Source organism: Lynx canadensis, chromosome B3 (assembly GCF_007474595.2).
Source record: "Lynx canadensis isolate LIC74 chromosome B3, mLynCan4.pri.v2, whole genome shotgun sequence".
Taxonomy (NCBI): domain Eukaryota; kingdom Metazoa; phylum Chordata; class Mammalia; order Carnivora; family Felidae; genus Lynx; species Lynx canadensis.
This window is the reverse complement of record NC_044308.2, coordinates 33,097,559-33,121,087: the sequence shown is the minus strand read 5'-3', so window position 1 is coordinate 33,121,087 and position 23,529 is coordinate 33,097,559. Positions and strand designations below refer to the sequence as shown.

Genomic DNA, 23,529 nt, shown 5'->3' with positions numbered 1-23,529 from the left:
GGTGTTAGAAGTTAATATGGTGGTTACCTTTGGTGGAAAAGTGATGAAGGGGGTCTTTTAGCAGTAAATGTTTTTCAAGTAGAGCTGATCATTTAAAATTGATGCATAATAAAAAAGAATGAGATCTTGCCATTCATTCAATATGGATGGACCTAGAGAGTATAATTCTAAGTAAATTAAGTCAGAGAAGACAAAAAATACCATATGATTTCACTCCTATGTGGAATTTAAGAAACAAAACAAATGATCAAACGAAAACAGAGACAAAGAAACACTCTTAAATACAGAAAACAAACTGGTGGTTGCCAGAGGGGAGAGGTAGATGGAAGGATGAATGAAGTGGATAAGGGGGTTAAGAGGTACAAACTTCCACTAAATAGTAAGTAAATCTCAGAGATGAAAAGTATAGCAGAGGGAATATAGTCAGTAAGATGGTATTAACATTTTTTGGTGACAGATGGTGACTTATTATGATGAGCACTGAGTCATGTACAGAATTGCTGAATCATTTTATTGTACACCTGAAACTAATGTGACACTGTATGTTTATTATAGTTTAGTTTTATAAGAAACAAAATAAAATTGGTTACATGTACAGAACTAGCCATAGTAGTAAAGGTTAACAATATTAATTTTCCATGTGTTCTCTTATACGAAGTAGGTGAAGCCAGTTGTAAACAAGAATGGGTTTATATTTTTTGTCAAGCTTTCCTTTTTTTTTTTTTTTTTTTTTTTTTTTTTTTGAGTTTTAGCCAATAGCAGTTTCCAGAACTAGAATATTCCAAAAGACTTCTTAAGTCCTTTTCAGGGCTTTGTTCTTCATTTTCTTCCAGAGGTAATGGGTACATCTTTAGTTATTTTAATATATAAAAAACTGTCCTGGAAAAGAGAGTACAAGTTGTTAGAGGGGAAAGTGATAAGGAACTTTACAGGTGCAGAAACCATCTATGAAAATTACAAAATCAATGTTGAGAACAGTCGATAGGCAAGGAAGCAGCCATGAAGGCTTATGTTTCATCTGTCTTCTAAGCCCGAATTTACTATGTATTCTTCCTCCTCTCTTGCAGAATAACCAAGCAGATCTAGAGAATGCTACAGAGGTGCTTTCGGGCTACCTCGAAAGAGATATTTCCCAAGATTCTCTGCAGGATATAAAGCAGAAAGTACAAGATAAGTACAGGTGAGACTTCTTTAACAGTTGATAAGCAAAAGTTTCTGCCTGTGGTGGTCTGGTGTGCTTTAGTGGAGAAGTTAGATGATAGTGAAACTTGGGTTTAGCATATCCAGTAACTCAGCTGCTGCCATGTTTCCCACAGATTGCTTCTGTCTTTTGGGGAACAAATTGCAGGCAGTAGTGTTAGTCAAACATTTATCACACTGGCTGATTCTACTTCCATTCAGCTTTATCTACTTAGTTGCTGCATTGTAAGGAAGAAAACCTAAAAAGGGGCAAGTGGTTGTTAGGATGAGGGGTGAGATTCGGGTGCTGGTTCTAGCCTGGGGATCCTGGGGATCATGGCTATTGACAGGTGAGCTACCCAAACTTTTTTTAGAGTTTTTATTAGATTTTATTTTTCTCCTTTCCTTCCTTCCTTTCTTTCTTCCTCCCTTCCTTCCTCCCTCCCTCCACCCCCTTCCTTCTCTCTCTCTCTCTCTCTCTCTCTCTCTCTCTCTCATTCATTCATTCATTCATTTTTGAGAGTGAGAGCATGAGCAGGGGAGGGGCAGAGAGGGAGGGAGACAGAGGATCTGAAGCAGGCAGGCTCTGCGCTGACAGCAGAGAACCCAATGTGGGGCTCTAACTCATGAACCGTGAGATCGTGACCTGAGCTGAAGTAGGAAACTCAACCGGCTGAGCCACCCAGGCGCCCCAAGTTTTGGTTTTTTTCTAAAGAGAGGTTTACTTTTTCCAGGGGTAGGTGATATTTCAAAATATGCTGCCTTTCAAGCTAAAGGTGCAAATGTTTGCTTTCTTAACATGGACCTATTTCCCCCTAAGTTGTTTCCTGACAGATACCTTTTGGTATCAGAAACCTTTGGGCATTTGGAAGACTTAGGTGCAAGTAATATTTTCACTTCCCTTAGTCATCTTTAGCTACTACATTGTGTTAACAGTCATTTTTACAGTTAACAAAGATTTTACAGATGTGAATCAGTAACCCTTGAAATTTCTTCTTTCTGAAACTGTTACTTATCTGTACAGTGACAGGGTTGAATCAAATTATTTCTAAAGCCCTTAGGAATTTCTAACATTCTATTACTCTGAAATTAATTTCCAAAACTAGGATTCACAACTTTTGGAGAATACCTTTTTAAAATTAGAAAACAGTTTGTTGTGTACACCTAGACCTGAAAATGTGCCTATTAGAAAACAAAACAAAACAAACTTGTTCCAATTCTGGATAAACTGGAGTACCTTAAAATATTCATAAAATTGAGGCACCTGGGTGGCTCAGTCGGTCAGGTGTCCAGCTTCGGCTCAGGTCGTGATCTCATGATTCATGAGTTCAAGTCCCATTTCGCGCTCTGTGCTGACGGCTCAGAGCCTGGAGTCTGTTTCAGATTCTGTGTCTCCCTCTCTTTCTACTCCTCCCCAGCTCATGTGCGCGCTCTCTCTCTCTCTCTCTCTCTCAAAAATAAATAAACATTAAGAATTATTAATAAATAAACATTTTTAAAAAATAAGTAAATGCCTCTTTCTTATTATTGGGGGCTGACAAATTTTTTTTTCTTTGATTACAGATACTGTGAGAGTCGACGAAGGGTTTTGTTACAGCATGTGCATGAAGGCTATGAAAAAGATCTGTGGGAGTACATTGAGGACTGAGAATGGCCCTGCATAAAATGAACTCTGAAAACTTTACCATCTAGAGTGCTCATGCAATTAAAACAAAACAAAACAAACACAAACAAGGAGGCACTAAGCCTGTTCTGACGCCTCTGGTCTATAGTACCAGAATTCTGTTTTGTTAACGGAAAGTTTAAGTAAATTATATTGTAATAAAAAAAGGTAGATAAACCATTGTACAACAGTATTCTAGGCCGCCAACAAAAGTGTGACAGACACACTAAAAAGCCCTCCAACTTTAACTTGTAACGTAGCTTCATTCTCAAAGCTGACTCCTTTTTTTTTCTTTTTCTTTTTCCTGAGTATAGTACAGTTAAAATTTAAAACAGCTCCTTGACACTGCTTTTCATGTCCAAACCAGCCATTTTGTTGTACTTTGGTAAAGGACCTCTTCCCCTTCCGCCCTTACACATACGAATACACCCACACACACAGACTGACTCTCTCTCTCTCATACCCCAAGGTCATGAGTGAATTAGTGAATTAGTTCCTTGTAAAGAAAATTCTTGGGGCGGGGAAGGGGGTAGGCAGCAGGAGGAATTAAACAAAAAAACACAAAAAAACTTTGTATATGACTTTTAAAACAAGAGGACAACACAGTATTTTTCAAAATTGTATATAGCGCATATGCATGGACAAAGCAAGCGTGGCACGTGTTTGCATAATGTTTAATTACAAAAAATATTTATTCTTTAAAAATCTTCAAGATTATGTCTATTTGCTGTGCATTTTCTTTCAGTTTGCTTTATCTTTCCAGGGTTGAGGGTTGGGATAAAGGTGTGTTGGTTTAGCACCTCTGGAAGACCTAATGAGCTCTTTGATTTCCCTTTCCTGAGATTGCTTTGCCCTTTCTCGTTTGGTATGCCCATTGCTGGCCAGGGGCCTCATGCCTTGAATTCCAGCTCTTGATCAGGGACAGGGAAGTCAAGCTCTGACTAAATGCCATGGCCTGATAAGGGCTGCAACAGGGAGGTTTTTGCTGTATTTCAAGAATGACCCAGTCCCAGCCTCCTCCTCTTCCATGGCCTCATCCATCTACGTAAGCCTTTGTGCGCCCCTGTCATGCACACACCTGAAGGCTTCCTATGCTCCCTATCACATCCAGAGGAAACATTTCAACTTTTTTCCCCCCTTAATTGCTGCTTTGAGCCTTTTAAGATTTTAGTTCTGGCTCTTCTCTCACCCCTTCTTTACATTAGGGTGTCAAATAGAATGTTTTTGCTTTAAATATAAATATAAATAAATAGCCATTCACTTAGTTTCAGATTGTGAATTTAAAACGGCAGATACTGAAATTGCTTGTGTGTGTTGCTGTGGGTTCAGTTTGAAGGAGAACACCCCTAGAACATAATATTCCCATCTAGTGCATTTAAATAGAAATCAATGAGTTTGCTTCTTTTCTATTGTCAGCAGATAGGAGAATTAATAATGCATTTTAGCTGTGATGTCCATTTTTATGAAATTTCTACTAAGAGCTATGTTAAAAGTAAAGGATGGTGGTGGTTTTATTAACTATATACCTGTTTAGGCCATTCTGGCTGTGGTATTTTTCAACAGGTCAGCATCCCTAAATCTGTCAGTTTTCTACAGGAGTGCAGAGTGAATTAGGCAACTAGATCAAGAGGTCTTCATATTAAATACCAATTTTGGTGACCTCTTTGTCTTCCTTTAAATGTCTTGCGCCTAGGGAGTGTTTACCATTTGTGAGGCAGCTTTGTCTGCTCTTGCATTGTACATCTTATTACTCCATTGGGAAGTAGGTTCACTTTCCTCTGGCCTTTTGCCTAAGTTAGGCTTTGCTGAATCAACCCTACTTTTCCTTTTAGAAAAAGGTTGTTACATGAGATGTACTTGCAACTGTTCTTTTCCCATCAAAAATCAGTGAATGTTTGCTGAATATATTATGCTGCTTCCTTAAACCACTTGTCGCTTTAGGATCAACTTTACCCATACCTCTCATCCTCCCCTCCCTTGCCACCTCAGGTGCAAATCTGAACTCAGTGTCTGCTTCCAGTCTCTTCTCCTCCCCTCCGCCCTCATCATTCATTTGACTTTATTTTAAATGACTGCATCAATCTTAAAATACATTTATTGAAACTAAGGAGACTTTTTTTTTTTTTAATAGAAAGCTTGAATGAGTTCCTTTCCCTGGTAACTTTGAAAAGCAGCCAGAGTTGCTATCTAGATATATGTGGCTTCCCTTAAAACATTTTGTGTATGTGTGGTGTTTTAAAAACTCTTACCAGTTAACTGCAGTATCTAGGTTTCAGTGTCATAAATCCTCTTTACATGCTCCCCTTGCAACAGGTATCCAGAAACAGTGTGTGCACTTCATAATATCAGCCCCTACCCATGGAGGAACAGTGCTTTTTAGAGATGCTTTTTAGTTTCAGTGTTGGCATATTACCTAAGGGTATTGCAGTTGTGGGTGCATTCCCTAATTTGTATGGATCAAGGTGAACTGGCTTTTTCTGAACTTCCAAGCTTTTAACAGCTATCTCCATGTTTGACAGAATTCCCTGAGTTCATTGCTTTCATCGTTAGTAGCTTCAGTGACCCCAGCTGAGATAGGCAAGCCGTATTGAATGACAGCTTCCCTATTTCTACCTAAGTCTTTTAGTCAGAGGGCTCTATTCACGGTAAGCACCAGGGTCTCCTTGTCTTCTTGAGGGCAGTTAACATTGTCTTTTGAAAGTGCATGATGCTTCATTTGAACAATTCATTGAGCAGTAGATGGACTTTAAATGATTTTCAATAAAATTTTGATCCAAAGCTCAGGATACACACAGTGGTAAAATTGAGTAGCATATAATATCATCAGACCCTAAATTCTGTGTAATTTGCAACCCAGATTGTATGTGTTTTATGTGTGTTTAAATAAATATATTAAATACACATGTGTATACATACACACATATATAACAGATCCAAGACAACTGACTTGATTTGAAATGGTTGAATCTGCAGTGTAAAATGTGATTCAGCCATGATTAGGAACTGAAATTTAGTACAAGAGAGAAAAGGACTTGATGTAACAAAATCTTTCAGCTACAGATCCCGGTATAGAGCACTTGGGGGAAGGGAGGGGGCGGGTTGGTGAGACAATCAGATCGGTAAATTGATTAAATGCTCCTAACCCTGTAATTTTGTGCATAGAGCACCCTGTGCTGTGGAAATAACTGTTCTTAGATTTTCATTGTAACTGGACTGTTCAGGTTGCCCAGAGGGAAAGAACATTCCTAATTCTAATAAAATAAACTTTTATTTTGTTATTCCATTAGTTACTTATGTTTATTTTTATAGTTAAAAAAAAAGACATATTGGTGGCCCAAGTCACCTATTTTATGTGCCTTATTCACTGTTCCTACTTAATATAAAATGTTGAGATTTGGTTCAGTTTCTTTGCAGGGAACTGTGAATGAGACCATCCCCAACAATTACCTTGGTTAATGAAGCCTTTAGAGCATTTTCTGAAAGCTTTCCAATTTCTGTCTTGAACATTGAATTTAAATTGCTTTTTGTGTTGTAACAGTGATATTAGATGCTCAGTACAGTTTGTCAGTTTTGTAAGCATGAAATATTTTAAAAGTCATTGAAACTCCCTCACATTGCTTCCATTTAGTTCACTCTTAAAAGCTAGTATCTCCTGTAGGGATGGAGGGAGAGCTTTCTTAAAGAAGGTCCCCATAAGTCGGAGATCTCCATCACTGATCAATTCTAGCCAAGTCCTAATTTTAGGACAATTTGATTTGGTTTTATTCAGATCTATACTTAATGAGAGCTCATGTATCACTTTATCTTCAAAGCACTTTAACTTCTATTGCTGTCTACAGAGGTGTAGAAATTGCTCTGTTTTACAAAAGAAAATAAGGCTTGACAAAATTTAAGTAACTTGCCCAGGATTTCACAATTTCTTCTGTCACTCAGTCAACATTGTACTACCTCCTTGTTTATTAGTTTGGTCTCAGTATGACATAGCATTCAGTACCAGGAAAGGTGGTTCTTAACTATGGCATTGTGCTTTTAAACCGCATAAAAGACCATATGAATGCCTGTCACTGCTCCTGTTTGAGGAATGTTATGTACTCTTCCTGATCTTTAATTTGTTGAGGCAGAGTATGCAACTAATGTGGCTCTGTGTTTTGCCCAATCAAAGGAAACCAGCCATGAGGAAAGAATAGCCCTTCCCACCTTGCTGATTAGGACCATCCTCATGGGAAGACTCACATAAGATAGTTGAGAGTAAATGGTTCAGCATTTATTTGGTTTGATATAATGGCCAAGGGATTTACAGTTATTGGTCTGGTTATTTGCTCAAATGAATTTTGGATAGTCTACTGGAACTTGTTACAGAATTTGTTTTATAACAACTGAAAATGTACAAAACAGCTGATATCTATTTGTTCTCAGCATCTCTTAGAGCTGGATGATGTATGGAGCTTTAAGAAGATAAGTAGTGAGCATTATGGGGAAATCTTGACTTCGGGAACAGGAAAAAGCATGGGACTGTCAGATTTTGTCAGGTTTCTTCGGCGATAAAGCTGGTGTATTTCTGGTTCTTTTTAAGGAATTTGCTTCTTAATAACCCAAGATGAAATCACTAACTTGGAAATGCTCAACTGGAAATAAATAGTGGCTATTATAGGAGTAAACAGACAACTTCTGAGTTTTAATTTTTTGCTTTTTGTGGAATTAAATAAATCTTTAAGGCAACTGTTGGTCTTTCTCTAGGCAGTGGCAGGGTGGGAAAAATACTATGAGATTCATTTGAAAGGGAGTTTTTAGACTATGATTAAACCATAGATATACTTGTTTAGGTAGGGCCATTTTCAGAGTAGGAGCCAATTAGTATAAATCAATCACACATTGATATGTAGCAGCTCTGAAAATGTCAAAAGCACAACTTTATTACAGTAAAAATCAAGGGGTCCCAAGGAACTCGTATCTGCAAGAGCCAGGTGAATATTTTAATAAAAGATTACAGTGGGTTAAGTGGGCTCTGAGCGGAGCATGTGAAATACACATGTGAATTCTCAATTTTGAGATGTTGGTAATTTACAATATTCTTACGTATAGGTCAAAGAAAAATTACACTTGGGCCATATTATTTCTCAGTTTGTGTTAATCTTGGGTTGCAACTTGATGCCACTGACCATCTGACATACTGGAGTCACCAAGTAGCTTCAGAAGAACAAAACCTAATGCCTAGGTCCCACCCCAGAGATGATGATTTAATTGGGGGTTACATCATGGGTGTCAGTTTTTAAAGTCCTATTCCCACCCCCATCCCTGCTGATTGTACAACACAGTTTGAGACCCGCAGACAAGGTGGGGACAGTTGGTCTAGACATTTGTGTGGTTGCAAGAGAGGAGTATAGGTGAGCACTGTAGGTCATAAGGGACAATGGATTTGTGGCAAATTCACAAGCTCAGGAAAGGGCTATACTGGAGGCCATGGCTGAGTGGGGTTTTGTGGATTGCTGCCTTTTAAGAGTCTAGTGTGAAGAGCCCAATTTTTGTTTTTTGTCAGTTTTCTGGTATTTGGTCTGCCTTGGAAAAAATAATTCATTTCACAAAACCAAAAGAACTGTAGAACTGCTGAGCAGAGTAAAATGTTCACATCAATTGGCAGTATATTTATTCTCTTCCCAAGGGGGAGAAATCTATCTGGGAAGTAGATTAGCGTAGGGTTTGAGCAAAGGTAGTTGAGTGGTTCTAAGCAAAGCTGTCATTAAGCTATTTGTGTCAGGTCAATGTACAATTCCACTTAACCACTGAGAGTTCAATTCAGAGCCCTTAGACTCAAGCTTCTCACTGTTGATGTCATTCTTGGGTGTTAAAACAGTGGATTTTCCTGTTTCTTAGTCCCAGTGTAGTATTGTGGGAAAAAATACCAATATTTCTCAGCCATAGTTTTCTGTGGGCTTTTCTTTTGTAAAATGGGGATACAAATAGGAGCTATAACTTGTTGAATGCTTCTTGCCGGATGCCTTATGTTATCTGTATCTTATAAGCAGCCCTAAAACAGAGTAGGCATTCCTATCTTATAAATGAGAAAATAGGTTCATACATAATTAACCCCAAAATTAGAGAGTTTATGGCAGGGTCATGCTTGTCTAATTCCATGTGTTCATTCTATCATGTTCTTTTGTCTGTTGTACAGGGATATTATGAGGATCAAAGAAAATTAGTTGGAAAACAAAGCCTAGTTATAAATAATAAGGATACTAGTACTAATTTAGGAAAAAAAAAAAATCAGCTATCTCCTAGACACCCAAAGGCAGGATGAGATTGGATGCAGGAACTAAACTGGCATTGTTTATCCCCTGTACCTCCACGTCATTCGAACAGCTCCTGCTTTTCCAGGCAGTTCCCCTGTAACCCCAGGTGTTACATATTAACTGTGCCAGACACATGAAACAGAACCAAACAACCATGGAACAGGATCATTGGTACAAATGTGGCTCTTGAGAGCTTACCCCTGTGGATTAGGAGGCAGATCTTGGGAGATGATGGGTTGCTAGCTGCACATCACAAAAGGCATCTTCAACACAACCAAAATGCCCTGAATTTTTTCTTTTGCAAATAAATGTAAGGAAGTAGTATATAATAGACCATTATGGCTAACTTTTTTAGTGTTTACTAATTGCTTCAGGTCCATCTTTTTAAACTCACAAGCCTGGCTGACTCAGTTCGTAGAGCATGTGACTCTTGGTCTGAGGGTCATGAGTGCAAGCCCCATGCTAGGTGTAGAAAGTACTTTAAAAATAAAATACAACCCTATGAAATAGTTACCATCCCCATTTTTTAAATAAGAAAACAGAAGCTCAAAAAAGGCAGGGAACTTTCCTAAAGTAATCCTTTTGTATATGGCAGAAAGAAAATTCTAACCTAGGATCCTTCAGTCAACACCCACAGTGTCAAGCACTGTTCCAGGCACTGGAGGCCCAGCAGTGAACAAAGGGTCTGCTGGTTGGTCCTAAACTCTTAATCCTGATTCTACATAAAGACTCGATGGATTGCCGACCATCACCAAGATGGTGGCAGAGCTGGAAGCATATTTTGACCACTACACTGTAATTTCATCACACTAGTCGCTTCTGAGCCTTGCCAAAAGTACCTGCTAAAATTACATAGACTGGTTAAGGGATTTCAAGTCTTAGATTGCCCTGGAGACTCAATGACCAGTTGCTATTTTGGGCTATTATCTATTCAAAACATGTTTATTTTGTTATTAACCTCATACTCTGAGAAGGACCCAAAGTATGCCTTTTCTCCCTCACTTTTGAGAGCCAACCTAGTGTTTTATTGAGAGTTGCAAAGCAAGCACCATATTTTCAAACTCTCTTTGGAAGGCCAATGTTATCTATTCTGAGCTGATGATTTGGTTTCCTGTGCACAAAGTAACATTTCTTGGCTTGGGGTCTTATTTGACACCTGTGTAACAGCAATATTTGCTTTTCAAGCTGCCTGCTTTTTGCCATGGAGTATTTAAGTTTCTTTCAGGGTAGGAATTCTGAAGGTGATCATAGGAATATAAAACTAATTCTGTACAGTAGACAGTTAATTCTCCAGAGAGCTCTGTAGGCTGAAAACTTGCTTTGTAGATTTTAGATTGCCTTCTGATAGCTGAAGTTGGTTTCTGTGTGTATAATAATAAAGCTGTTTTCTGGAAGCCACTTCAGTGCACATTAAACGGCTATTTCTTAGAATTGTGAATCTAGGGATCGTGCAGTGAGGAGTTGGCTCTCTGGAATCAATAGGCCATGGTAGGATTCCTGAGGAGTGAGCGAACACACAGGGTAGGGTTTCATCCTAAATACCTGAGGGAACAAACCTAAAAACACCACCTATTGAATTTCCCAGCTTGTCCTTGCAAGGGAGACTCCTATGTGTACTCTCCTTCTGCAGATCACATCATTTGTTCAGAGGGAGTCCAGCATAAAATGATGGCATACATGGAGCACCTTTTGTGGGCCTACTGGGGCAGTGGACATTCTGATGGAATGCTCTAAAATTGTAAGCTCTTGCACATGCTCTCAAGTCATTTAAAACCTGTTTGCTAGTCTTACTGGTATGAACAAAGTTGTTTGCTCATTAATAAATTCCTACCATATGACCCTGCCTTGTGGTTCATTTCTACATTACTAGAGCAAATACTAAAGTTTTCTAATAAAGAAGGAGGCATGACCTGAGTGTCCAACAAAGATGTCTACTTTGGATAGGAAATGAGTTTGTATCTAAAAATCCTGCAACTGGTTTGGAGCATTGTAAAGGTCATGGCTGCAAATATCAGGGAATGGGCATAATGAAGAGTGATAGTGTTCTACATGCCTTTGAAGAATTGATTTTTACTTTTTTTTTTTTTACTAGCTTGTAATAGAATAGGTTAATTCTTGTACCATCTATTCATGTTAAAATCACATTAGTACAAGTCAGTGCCTTACGATGGTCAAATGGTTGCTCACTAACCAATGGAAATAAACTGTTTCAACAAAATTGTGTCACAGATTCTAAATGCTATTTCTTTGGGACACTCAATTGTGTGTCCTTTAAGATAAATTCTATAATCAAGGGCCTAGCCCTGAAAAGACACTGAGGAGAACAGATCAGATAGGTCAGTAAAGGTTTGGAGACAGGTGATCTTGGAATAGGAATCCTCCACTACCTTTGTTTTAAATTGATATGTAGAAATCAATATATCATAAAATGCACACATGTTAAGTTTGATGTTTTGACAGTTGTATACACCTGTGTGATAACCCAAAAGAAGATATAAAACATTACCATCAACCCAGAAGGTTCTCTTGTGCATCTTTCAAATAATCTCCATTCCCATCTCTAATAACTTTTTGCTGATTTTTATCATTAAAGATTTATATTGCTTGCTTTTGGAGTTTATATAAATGGAATCATATAATACGTATTCTTTTGCATCCGGCTTCTTCTTTCACTTAACAGTGCTTTAAAGATTCAACAACATTGTTGTATGTATTGGTAAATCATTCTTTATTGCTAAGTAGTATTTCATTCTATAAATATACCACAATTTGTTTATTCATTCTCCTATTGATGGACTTTTAGGTTGTTTCCAGTTTGGGGCAATTATGAATAAGGCTGCTATGTATATTCTTATGTAAATTTTAAAATTTTGTTTTGTGGATACATGTTTTCATTTCTCTTGGATAAATGCCTAAGAGTAGAAACTTACTGAGTCATATGGTAAGTGTGTATTTAACTTTTTAAGAAACTGCCTTCCTGTTTTCCAAAGTGATTTACCATTTTGTACTCCCATCAATGATGTATGAGAGTTCTAGTTGCTCCATACCTTTGTCAGCATTTGCTGTTGTTAGTGTTTTTTATTAGCCAATTTAGTGGGTATGAAATAATTCTGTGATTTTAATTTGCATTAATTTCCCTGGTAATTAATGATGTTGACCACTTTCATATGCTTATCTTACATTTGTATATCTTTCGCAAAATCATTCATGTCTTTTCCCATTTTAAAATTGGATTGTCTTTTTATTGTGATTCTTATTCTGTGAATTCTGGATACAAGTCCTTTAACAGATATATGTGCTGTGATTTTTTTGTTTGGTTTGTAGACAAAGGTTATCCACTTTCTTATTGGGATATTCTGATGAGCAGGAATTTTTATTTTGATAAAGTCTACTTTATCATTTTTTTTCTTTTATGGTTTTATGATCTCCAGGTCACAAAGAACATATTTTCTTCTAAAAGTTTTATAATTTGGGGTTTTATGTCTGCAATGGATCACAGATGGTCAATGATCCATCTCAGTAGTTTTAAGCTTTACATCTATGGTTTGGAGTTTTACATTTAGGTATATGATCCATCTCAAATTAATTTTTGTGTTCAAAATGAGGTTTATTTCAACATGGATATCCAGTTCCAGCAACATTTTTTAAAAAGGTTTTTCTTCACCCATTAGGTTGACTTGGCATCTTGGTTCAAAATCAATGGACTCTGTGTGTGTGTGTGTGTGTGTGTGTGTGTGTGTGTGTGTGTTTATTCTAGACTATTCTTTAGTCTGAGGAACTTCTTTCAGCATTTCTTATATTGTAGTTTCTCTAGAGATCAATTATCTCAACACTTATCTGTCAGAGGATATTTTTATTTTACTTTTATTTTTGAGGGGTATTTTAGTTGGATATAGTATTCTATGTTTACCTTTTCTTTCTTCTTTCAGTACTTTAAAGAAGTCATTAATTTGTCCTCAGGTCTCATTTGTTTCTGGTCAGAAGTCATCATTTTTATTTCTTTACCTTTGCATAATGTGGTTTGCCCTCCCTCAATGATTATATCTGTTCTTTATCTTTGGTCATTAGCAGATTGAGTAGGTATGTTTATCCTTGTATGGAGTTTAATGAATCTCTTGGGTCTGTGTTGATGTTTTTTACTAATATTGGATATTTCTTGGCCATTATCTTCAAATATTTCTTTTGTTCCATACTCTCTTGCCTCTTTTCTCCTTCTGGGACTCGAACTCCATATATATATATATATATATATATATATATATATATATATATACTAGATGATTTCATATTATCCTACAGATCTCAGATGATAATCCTCCCATTTTTTTCTCTTTTTGTTCTCAGTTTGGATACTTTCCATTTAGCTTTTCCATTAGCAAATTCCCTAATGCTTTCTGGCTAACTCCATCTAAGGAATTCTTTATTTCTGATATACTTTTCTTTCTTTAATAAACTTTTTTTTTTTAAGTAAACTCTACCCCCAGTGTGGGGCTTGAACTCATGACCCTCAGATCAAGAGTTGCATACTCCATGAGCCAGCCAGGCACCCCTGATGTTGTATTTTTCGTTTCTGGCATTTCATTATGTTTGTACAGTTACATGTTTCTGTTAAAATTTCCCCCATTTCTTCATGGATGTTGCCCACATTCCCACTAGATTTTTTTTTTTTTTTAGAATTTTCATCACAACTATTTAAAAAACTCTATTAATTCCAGTATTTGGCTCCCACCAGATTTTTTTTTAGCGTTTTAATCACAGGTCTTTTTTTGTTTGTTTTGTTTTGTTTTAGTGTTTATTTAGTTTTGAGATAGGGGGAGACAGAGCATGAGCAGGGGAGGGGGAGAGAGAGAAGGAGACACAGAATCCGAAGCAAGCTCCAGGCTTCGAGCTGTCAGCACAGAGCCTGACGTGGTGCTTGAACCCACAAACTGTGAGATCATGACCTGAGCCGAAGTTGGACACCTAACTGACTGAGCCACCAGGTGCCCCTAATCACAGTTATTTTTAAAGATCCTGATAATTCAATATCTAGGTTGTCTCTAGTGCTGCTTCTATTGAACCTTTCTTCTGTTATGGTAGATCTCATTTTCTTGCTTTTGCACATGTCTTTGATTTGATTGTATACTGGACATTTTGTGTAAAAAACAGGAGAAACTGAAGAAAATATTCTTACCTTCAAGATGAGGCATGCCTATTTTTCTTTCAGCCTACTTGAGTAGTGGCTCAGTAAATCTAATGTATATCTGACCTAGATCTGGGCTTTATTGTGGCTTTAGTTTGATTTGGTTCACCACTAGCTTCAAATATTTTAAAGACAGAGTCAGAAATTTCCCTTCAATAAGCTCTGAGTTTGGGGCATTGGCAAAATTGCAGAGATCTAACTTTGCTTCACAGCCAAGTTATCAATCTTTGGAAATGTGAGAGATCTCCCCTTTCCCGTGGAAACTGTGGACAAACTGACGTAGCTGCCAGGTTTTTTGGTCACTGGGATGGGTCATGGGAAGGTATTTCTGTCAGTTCCTATACATGCCCTACCCTTAGTCTTTTGAAGAATAATGTCCACAGTGCTTCAGGGATGGGTCTCTCAGCATCCCTGCCCCACTCTTAGCCTTCAAGAGTGCCTCTGAAGGGTTTCTCAGTGCTCCTGCCTTGCTCATTCATTTTTAAAGGGTATCTTGCACTTGGGAGAGGCTCTACTCACCTCAAACACAGGACTGATCTGTCTCAATTCCTATTATCTACCCTACTCCCTCTTTTCAGTCTCTTACCTCCCTGTAGTTGGTTAAGATCCAAAAGCTAAGATTGGTGAATGGATGTAGGCTTTCTCTGTAGATTTGGGTCCTCTATATGCTTATGTCATGCTAGTCTCTATGGGTCTGTTCAAATTTTGTTAAATATCAACTGGTTTCTCTTTATTCCCCTATTGTGGATTCCTCTTCCCAGCATAGTTCAGCCAGGAATATGAGCTGCTATAAGGCTCTTCTCTCTTCTGAAGGACTTAGCACTTTCTGGAGGTTGGTTCATTTATGTTTATGTCCTTATCTTTCTGATGAGTTTAAAAGTTTTTTGGTCTTCTAGCTAAACTGTCCTTTTGTTTGCTAGGATGGGAGCTATATCCTCTTGTGTTTTTCAACATCCAAATCAGAAGTGAATTCCAGGAATGAGAGTTTTCAAAATGGTTTCATTTACATATTTCATTAACTGGTTTCTAAAATTAAAAATAAATGGATAATAAAAACTCGAATTTTATAGAATGGTAAACAATGAAAAACAGTCATCTTCCCATTCTATTTCCCCCTCCACCCTCTCTGTTACAGATGTTACAGAGACAAACATCATTACCAGTTTCTTGTGATTTCTTCTCAAAATTCTATTCACACAATGTGAATATTCCACTTGCCACCTTATTTTGAAGAAATAGAAGCATACTATATTTTTTACACTTTTTGTTTTCCATATAACTATTTCACCATCTTAAAGCCTTCTACAGGCTATAATATGTGTTAGCATGGATGTACTTTGGTTTATTTAAACAATCCCTGGTGATGGACATTTGAGTTGTTGCCAGTATTTTTTCTCACAATGCAGTATATATTCTTTTGATGTTGAGTATATGTATAGGAATGGGTATATTTAAAGTGCTTCATGGAGTGCCTGGGTGGCTCAGTTGGTTAAGTGTTGGACTTTGGCTCAGGTCGTGGTTTTACAGTTGGTGGGTTCAAGCCCCGTGTTGGGCTCTGTGCTGACAGGTTGGATTCTCTGCCTCCCCCGCTGTCTCTGCCCTCTCCTTTGTTTCTCTCTCTCTCTCTCTCTCTCTCTCTCTCTCTCTCTCTCTCTCAAAAATAAACATTTAAAAAAGTGCTTCATGAAGGCTCCTGGAACTTCATATTATTTTATAGCGTTTCCCCAGGTGTTGGCTGGGCCCTTACGAGTTGGTGGTATGAGTTTTGGGAGGACCAGTATCATACAAGAGGCATAAGGTGCTAGAGGGTTGCCTAGTAGGTGGCATCAGAACAAAGCTTGCTGTTAGACCCTATCAGTCTTCCTTCTTCCCTCCCTCTCTTCCGTCCTTTCTTCCCTCCTCTTTTCCTTTTCCTTTTTTTTAGGGGGGGGGGGTATAACTCCTTATACATATATTGGGGATTCCTGTCCTGCCTCCCCAGGCCCCACCATGGGGGAGAAAAAGATGAATGTCATTTTGTTTGGAATGCTTTAACCAGCTATATGACTGAAATGATCCTGATAAGCAAAATTACATCCAAGGAGGGTTTCTAAGGGAAATGAAGCATGATTTGTTATACAAGAAACAGTGTCTATGTGATTCTGGGATCTTCCTGGGAAGATGTTATGTTTTTTGAGGAATTTGTTTCTAATTACCTATGTAATAAAGCACATTATGCTTAGTTATTGCAATTTGAGAAACCAACATGCTTTCTTATGAAAAAGGCCATTGGACAGAAAGTGCTCCATCTTTCTCCTATGAGAAAGGGATCAAAGGAGAGAGATAAAAACGTACGACAATAACAACGTCTGTTTACTTAGTAACACAGGCATAAAGAATGTCAGGTAGTCCTGACAGGACCCCTTTCAGGGAGATTTTATATACTGGGAAGTGTGTTCATGAGCTTCTCAAAAACATCTGCTTCCCAAAGACTCTCCATCTCAGTAATTGGTAGTACTATTCATCTAGTTGCTTTTAAATTTAGAAACCTAGTGATTTTCCTGTGATATCTATCCCCGTTTCTCTCATTCTCCCATATCCAATTCTACACCATGGGAAATTTGTTTTACCTCCTACCATCCACTTACTTTTTCTCCTTTTCTTTTGTCATCACTCTAGTCCAAGTGAATGATTTTATCAAACCTTGTTTGCAATATCCTTTAGTCTCTCCTAGATGATCAGTTCTTGTCCCTCCTCTTGATTCATTTTCCACTCATTAGCTAACATGAACTCTTTATTTTTTTAAACTTTATTATTATTTCTAGTATCTCTGCATCTAACATGGGGCTCAAACTCACAACCCCGAGATCAAGAGTCACATTCTCCACAGACTGAGCTACCCAGGCGCCCCTAACAGGAACTCTTTAAATGTTAATTCTCACCATGTCACTCTTTGCTCAGAACTCTCTAGTGCCTTCCCAATCCCCTTAGAATAAAATCCCTCATGTGAGCTCTGTGGATCTACACCACTAGTCTCTCCTACCTCTCCACCTCTTGTAAACAACTCCCTTCCCCTTTCTTCTTTCTAGCCACACTGGTCTTTTTGTGCTACAAATTGGCCAAACTTCTTCCATCCTCAGGGCCTTTGCACAAACTCTTCTTTTGCCTTAGGATTCTTCCCAGGCCTGCCCACTTCCTCAGCCCCCTCCCCAAGCTAATGCCTTATCTCCTAGATTTCATTTTAAAATCTCTTACCCAGGGAAACTTCTCTGTCCAAGCAAGTCTATATTGGATCTCCCTGTTATTCACTTTTTCTATTCTATATTTCTTATTAGCACTTACCATGATTCTAATTACATAGTTATGTAGTTCTTTTCATTTAATTTTATTTTTCTCTAATTGGAATAGGTAATACATCCATTTGATACAAAATTCAAATTGTACACAAGGTAAAGAACAAAAAGTCTCTTCTCTTCCCTGTCCCTTTGCTATCCAGTTGTTCTCCTTACAAGTTTAGCATTTTGAATATACTTCCAGAGATATTTTCTGAGTACACAAGCAATTATATACATAATATTCCTCTTGATTTTTCCTTCTCCTCATTTAACAGATATTATATACATTTTTTGCACTTTGGTTTTATCTGTTAATAATGTATCTTGGCAATTCTTTTATGACAATATGTAAATAGTTGCCTCTTTTTCATGTGCCAGATAATATGGACTTACCATAAATTTTTAACCTCAATCATTAGGCATTGAGGTTGTTTTCAGGCTTTGGTTACTACAAACAATGCTGCATTGAATAATTTTGTATGTAAAGTCATTTCCCACAAATATACCTATAGAATAAAATCCTAGAATTGAAATAAGGGAATTAAAGTTTATGTGCATTTTAAATTTTGGTAGTTATTTCCAAACTGCTCTCAATGGAGGTTGTATCAATTCACATTCTCACTAGCCACAGATGAAGAATGCATGTTTCCTCACAACTATGTTAGTGAAATTTTTTTCTTTGCCAATGTAAGAGGTGTAAAGTATCTCTTGGAAACTTTAATTCGCATGTTCTTTCTTCCTTGCAAAGTTGTATTTTCATGTTTAACAGCCATTTGTATTTCTTATTTAGTGAACTGTTTGTTCATAAATTTTGCTTGTATTATTAGTGTCTGACTTCCTCTCTCTACTTTAAGGTTGGTGCTGTGGGTGCCGGGATCCTGTTATAGTTGTGTTCATTACATAGTTCCCGGTACTAGGATGAATGAAACCCAACATGATTGGCTCATGTCAGGCAGTAGTCAAGTTCACAGCTATGTTTGACTCTAAAGCCCACACCTATTTCCACGATCACTCACAAGAAAGACTAATCATTTAGTTCACCATACCAGGGGCCAGATGGGTAATGTCAAACGGCTGAAGTGTGCCAGGACATGGACTGTGGCAACATGGCGAACCTATCTTCAGTTGCATCGTTTTTCAGATCCGTTTTATTGCCATTTAGGAATGGAAGCCCATTGTCGGATGTTTATATGCCCCCGAGGCCGGGTTTCTGGCTTTCCTGCGAAATCTCCTTTTTAAAAAAATTATTTCCCATCAAAACAAGACTTGCTCCAACACAGCCTACCGGCAGCGGGTTTGCAAATTCTGGCGTAAACAAGAGGGGGAGCCTGATGAGGCGAATACCTCAGTTGGACAGTGACAGCTAAGAAAGGAGATTTTTATGAATGTCTACAATGGGGCTCTCTGCCCTAGTGTTTGGGGACCGGAATTCCCGGAAGGCTTGAAATAAACGCAAAGTGGCGTCGGTACTGGGCAGGGCTAGGCGCCGGGAGGACTGCGCGGCCTTCCCAGCTGTGTCCGGCAGTTCCAGCCAGCGAGGCCCCGGGTTTCTCCAGCAGTTTCCAAGACAACGGCGTGGGAGTGGTGATGGGGTTGCCCCGGGTTTCTCCAGCAGTTTCCAAGACAACGGCGTGGGAGTGGTGATGGGGTTAACCCCGGATGAAGAGAACTGCCTAGGCATTCCTTCACCGGGTCCATCACCGCCACTTCAGTGGAGCGGGACCCAACCCTTTCCAGGTTCCCCGAAAACCCTCTCAAACGAGACGTTCAGCCCCCCGATTTATTTCCTTCCCCGCTCAGGCCCCTCCTACCATTTCCGTTTGCCTGGTTGTCTGGGAGACGGCCAATTTCCGGCCGGGAAGTGGTGGGCGGAGCCAAGATGGCTGAGGAGAGACTCACGACGGTGAGCGTAGAGATTCTCCTTAGGGTCCCGGCCGCTAGGCGGGGCAGGGCCGGGACGGGCGGAGCAGAGTGGCGAGTTAGGTTTGCGGGCGACCCGTGTCCCACGCAGCTGCCCCTGGGGAAGTGCGGAGCCGGCTCTGGAGCTGCTCCGGGTGCGCGGGGCGATACCGACTCCCTCAAGGGAGCTGGTCCGCCTGGGGCAAGGCTGAATTCTTTGCAGTGCTGGGCCTGGGCTAGGATTGTAGTCCTTCTTGGGTTGCGCCGGACGGAGAAGGGAGATATTCATCAGAAATGGCTCTTTTGCTAGTCCCATCTTCTCTGTCTCACGAGGTTTGGAAAGGAAGCACTACCATTTGTGCAGAGACAATTTTGTTAATCCCTTGGATTAGGGATTGAATATGACCAAGCTTCGAAGCTTTCGGCGTCACTGCCTTCTGCCGGTGGGTCGGGACCATGTTTTCTCTGTTGTGATTAAGTTTAGGAATAGTGCTGTTTGGGGATTCAGCTGAGGCTTGAGTTAAGGCATTGATTAAACTCCGCAGAGCTGCTCTTACAAAGTAACTCAGATGAATGCGGGATCACCCAGTGGTAGTTGTTTGTGAGGTGTATATATTTATAATTGGATCTGATTTCTGTAAAGTTAGCGTGAAACTTTGTCTACTTTGTTTTAGCGTTGGGTTTCAAAGCATGGTCCTCGCATTTGTTAGAATGACTTTATTTATTTATTTTGGAATTTACTGCCCTTTGAAGAACGCCCTGGGAGACATGGGAGACAAAACGTGGGAGACAAACATAGCAGGTTTTGGCTGAATGTTTTACGATTTGGTTTTGGCTTTTGAAGAGCAAGACCAATGTTGTCTGTCAGGGGGACTTGTTTTCTGTTCTCATTTCTAGAGAAGTCAAATTATTTTTAGTGTAATCGTACAACTCAGTACAGAGAAGGAGGCCCAAGGCAAAGACTTTTGTTAAGCCTCAAGTTAAAAAGAAAAAAAATTCAATAGCATGATTAGTGTTACTAGGTTTTAGATATTAGAAACATCAAAGGAAATACTTCACCTACATAATCTTAAATGTAAGGTGTAATGGTAACACGACACTGCTACAAATAGAGTTTATTCTCCAGTGTTTGTTGCAGGCAGAGAGATTGGTGTTCATAAACAGAATATGAACTTGATTTCTGTGATTTTAGAATTTAGAATTTTAGAGTCTATTAGTGTTTTAAAGAGAATGGCTGTTTCAACATGACTGTAGCACTTGAGCCTGAAGTTAACTGATTATTTTCATTATTGTCAAGTTTATTGCTAGCAGTGTTATATTTGTACTAATTTCATCTTTTCATGTTACCACTGCATGGAAATTTGAATTCCTGGCCTTTTTGGAAGTGATCTGATATGTTGTAATAAAATTAAAAGGGCCCAACAGTCTCATTCACTCAGTCAACCCATTGAAATAAAAGCAAAACATAAGCATAAACTATAAGGGTATTCATTGCAGTATTGTTTACAGTGGCAAAATACTGAAAACAAGGTGAATGCCCATTAATAGGGTAATAGATGACTTCTGATACTTCCATTCTGAGGAATATACGTTTTTAAAGTTTATTTATTTTGAGAGACAGAGCGTGAGTGTGCAAGTGGGGGAGGGCAGAGAGAGAATCCCAAGCAGGCTCTGCACCATCAGCGAGGAGCCCAACGTGGGACTCCATCTCAGGAACAGTGAGATAATGACCTAAGTTGAAACCAGGAGTCCAAGGCTTAACCGACTGAGCCACCCAGCCCCCTGAGGAATATTATGCAGGCATTAAAAAGTGTCAGAACCATAAGGGTGCCTGGCTGACTCAAAGGAGAGTGCAGCTCTTTTTTTTAAGTTTATTTATTTATTTTTGAGAGAGAGTGTGAGTGGGGGAGGGACGGAGAGAAAGAGGGAGAGAGAGAATCCCAAGCAGGCTCTGTGCTGTCAGCTTGGAGCCTGATTAAGGGCTCAATCTCACAAACCATGAGATCTTGATCTCGGGGTCCCAAGTTTGAGTCCCATGTTGGGTGTAGAGATTACTTAAATAAATAAAACTTAAAAAAAGAACTATATATGTTGACATGGATGCTATACATTTTTCAAAAGCTAGATGCAGAGTGCAGTGTTAACAAAATTTAACTGAGTAGACTTCAAAGGTCCTCCTATTGGCTTTATTCAATGATTCATGAATCAGGCGGCATTCATTCTAGCAGACAGGAACTCCGAAGAGCTGTACAAAATGAAAGGTTTTCATAGGTAGAAAGGAGTGGGAATAAGGAGGTTATACTAGACAAGAAGGTTGGTTATTGCAAGATCACTTTCCTTTAGGTGATGTTGGGGGCGGTGGGGGGGGTTGTCTATCAGGCATATTACCTCACCAGTACTGATTGGGCGATTTCTGATTGACTGGTTTAGGATTCTGTTCCTGGGAGAGGCAGAAAGAATAATTAAGTCTTGGTTTGTTGACATGGGACTTAATGTAAACAACTCCATTTGGGGCCTTTTTTTTTTTTTTTAACAGGTGTATAGTGTGTGATCTTAATTTTGTGACACAAAGAAAAACTACATAGATCTGTAGACACAGATATATAGATGTGAGGGAGAGAAGACTGAAAGACTTAACAGAAGTTTGAACAAATGCATAAGTAAAAATCTAAGAATGCTGTTGTAAAGGCCTTGAGGCCAGGAGACATCCCACTAAAATGGAGTAAAACTAGGCCAGTGTGGGACACACAGAATTTCGAATATGCTACCTAAACTACCAAAGATTATTACTAGTTCCTTAGGAAAACTGGGGACTGGCATTTGTATTTTATTTAAGATCAGGGGTGCCTCGGTGGCTCAGTCAGTTGAGCCTCCAACTCTTGATTTCTGCTCAGGTCATGATCTCACTGTTAGTGGGATTGAGCACGGACAGCACAGAGCCTGCTTGGGATTCTCTCCCTCTCTCTGTCCCTCCCCTACTTGCATGTGCATGTTCTCTCTCAAAAGAAATATCGTTCCAATTTTAGTATATGTGCTGCCGAAGCGAGCACTCTCTCAAAAGAAATAAACTTTAAAATAAAACAAAAAGTAAACATAGCTTTGTTGAAAAAAAAAAAAAAGCTTTGTTGAGGTATAGTACACATACCATAAAATCTACCCATTTTAAGTGTACAGTTTGATCAATTTTGGTAAATTGATATACTTGTACAACTGTCACCACAATCCACTGACCTCCATCACTCCAAAAAATTCCCTTGTGTCCATTTGCAACCACTTTCTACTCTTCACCCCAGCTGACCGCTGATCTGCTTTCTGTCTCCAACGTTTTGCCTTTTCTGCAATTTCAAGTAATCACACATTATGTAGTCTTAATGTATCTGAGTTTCACTTAGCATGTTTTTTTTTTTTTAAGTTTATTTATTTTTGGAAGAGAACACAAGCAGGGGAGGGGCAGAGAGAGAGAGAGGGAGACACAGAATTTGAAGCAGGCTCCAGGCTCTGAGCTGTCTGTCCAGAGCCTGATGTGGGGCTTCAACCCATGAGTTGTGAGATCATGACCTGAGCTGAAGTCGGATGCTTAACTGACTGAACCACTTAGGACGCCCCCACTTAGCATGCTTTTGAGGCTCATTTATATTGTATGTTGCAATTGTACATTGTATATTGGACATCTTCAACTTCATTACTTGTGGGAAACTCGCAGGTGGTTATAACAATTTATGCTTCTACCATCAGTTCCTGTTGCTTACATCCTTGATATTGTTATAGCTTTAAATTCTGTCAGTATAGTGGATATGAAATTAAATCTTAATGTGATTTTATTTTATTTTTTATTTTATTTAAAGGATTTATTTATTTATTTAAAAAATTTTTTTAACGTTTATTTATTTTTGAGACAGAGAGAGACAGAGCATGAATGGGGGAGGGTCAGAGAGAGGGAGACACAGAATCCGAAGCAGGCTCCACACTCTGAGCTGTCAGCACAGAGCCCGACGTGGGGCTTGA

General features: G+C 38.9%; 2 protein-coding genes across 3 annotated transcripts in view; both read left to right on the top strand.

Moving 5' to 3' along the window:
- Nucleotides 1–6,128, top strand: part of ARIH1 (ariadne RBR E3 ubiquitin protein ligase 1) — a 121,014-nt gene extending 114,886 nt beyond the window's left edge. Inside the window, exons 13-14 of the mRNA XM_030317767.1 lie at nucleotides 1,068–1,180; nucleotides 2,743–6,128. Coding sequence (XP_030173627.1) covers nucleotides 1,068–1,180; nucleotides 2,743–2,827 — 198 coding nt within the window. The 3' untranslated portion in view covers nucleotides 2,828–6,128. The remainder of the gene's footprint in view (nucleotides 1–1,067; nucleotides 1,181–2,742) is intronic.
- A 13,354-nt stretch (nucleotides 6,129–19,482) lies between these two features.
- The window catches only part of BBS4 (Bardet-Biedl syndrome 4), a 54,515-nt gene continuing 50,468 nt past the window's right edge, over nucleotides 19,483–23,529 (top strand). Inside the window, exon 1 of one of the 2 annotated variants that reach the window (XM_030317766.1) lies at nucleotides 19,483–19,528. In XM_030317766.1, coding sequence (XP_030173626.1) covers nucleotides 19,505–19,528 — 24 coding nt within the window. In that variant the 5' untranslated portion in view covers nucleotides 19,483–19,504. Of the gene's footprint in view, nucleotides 19,529–19,579; nucleotides 19,968–23,529 lie in introns of those variants that run through there. The other variant, XM_030317765.2, reaches the window with a different exon arrangement.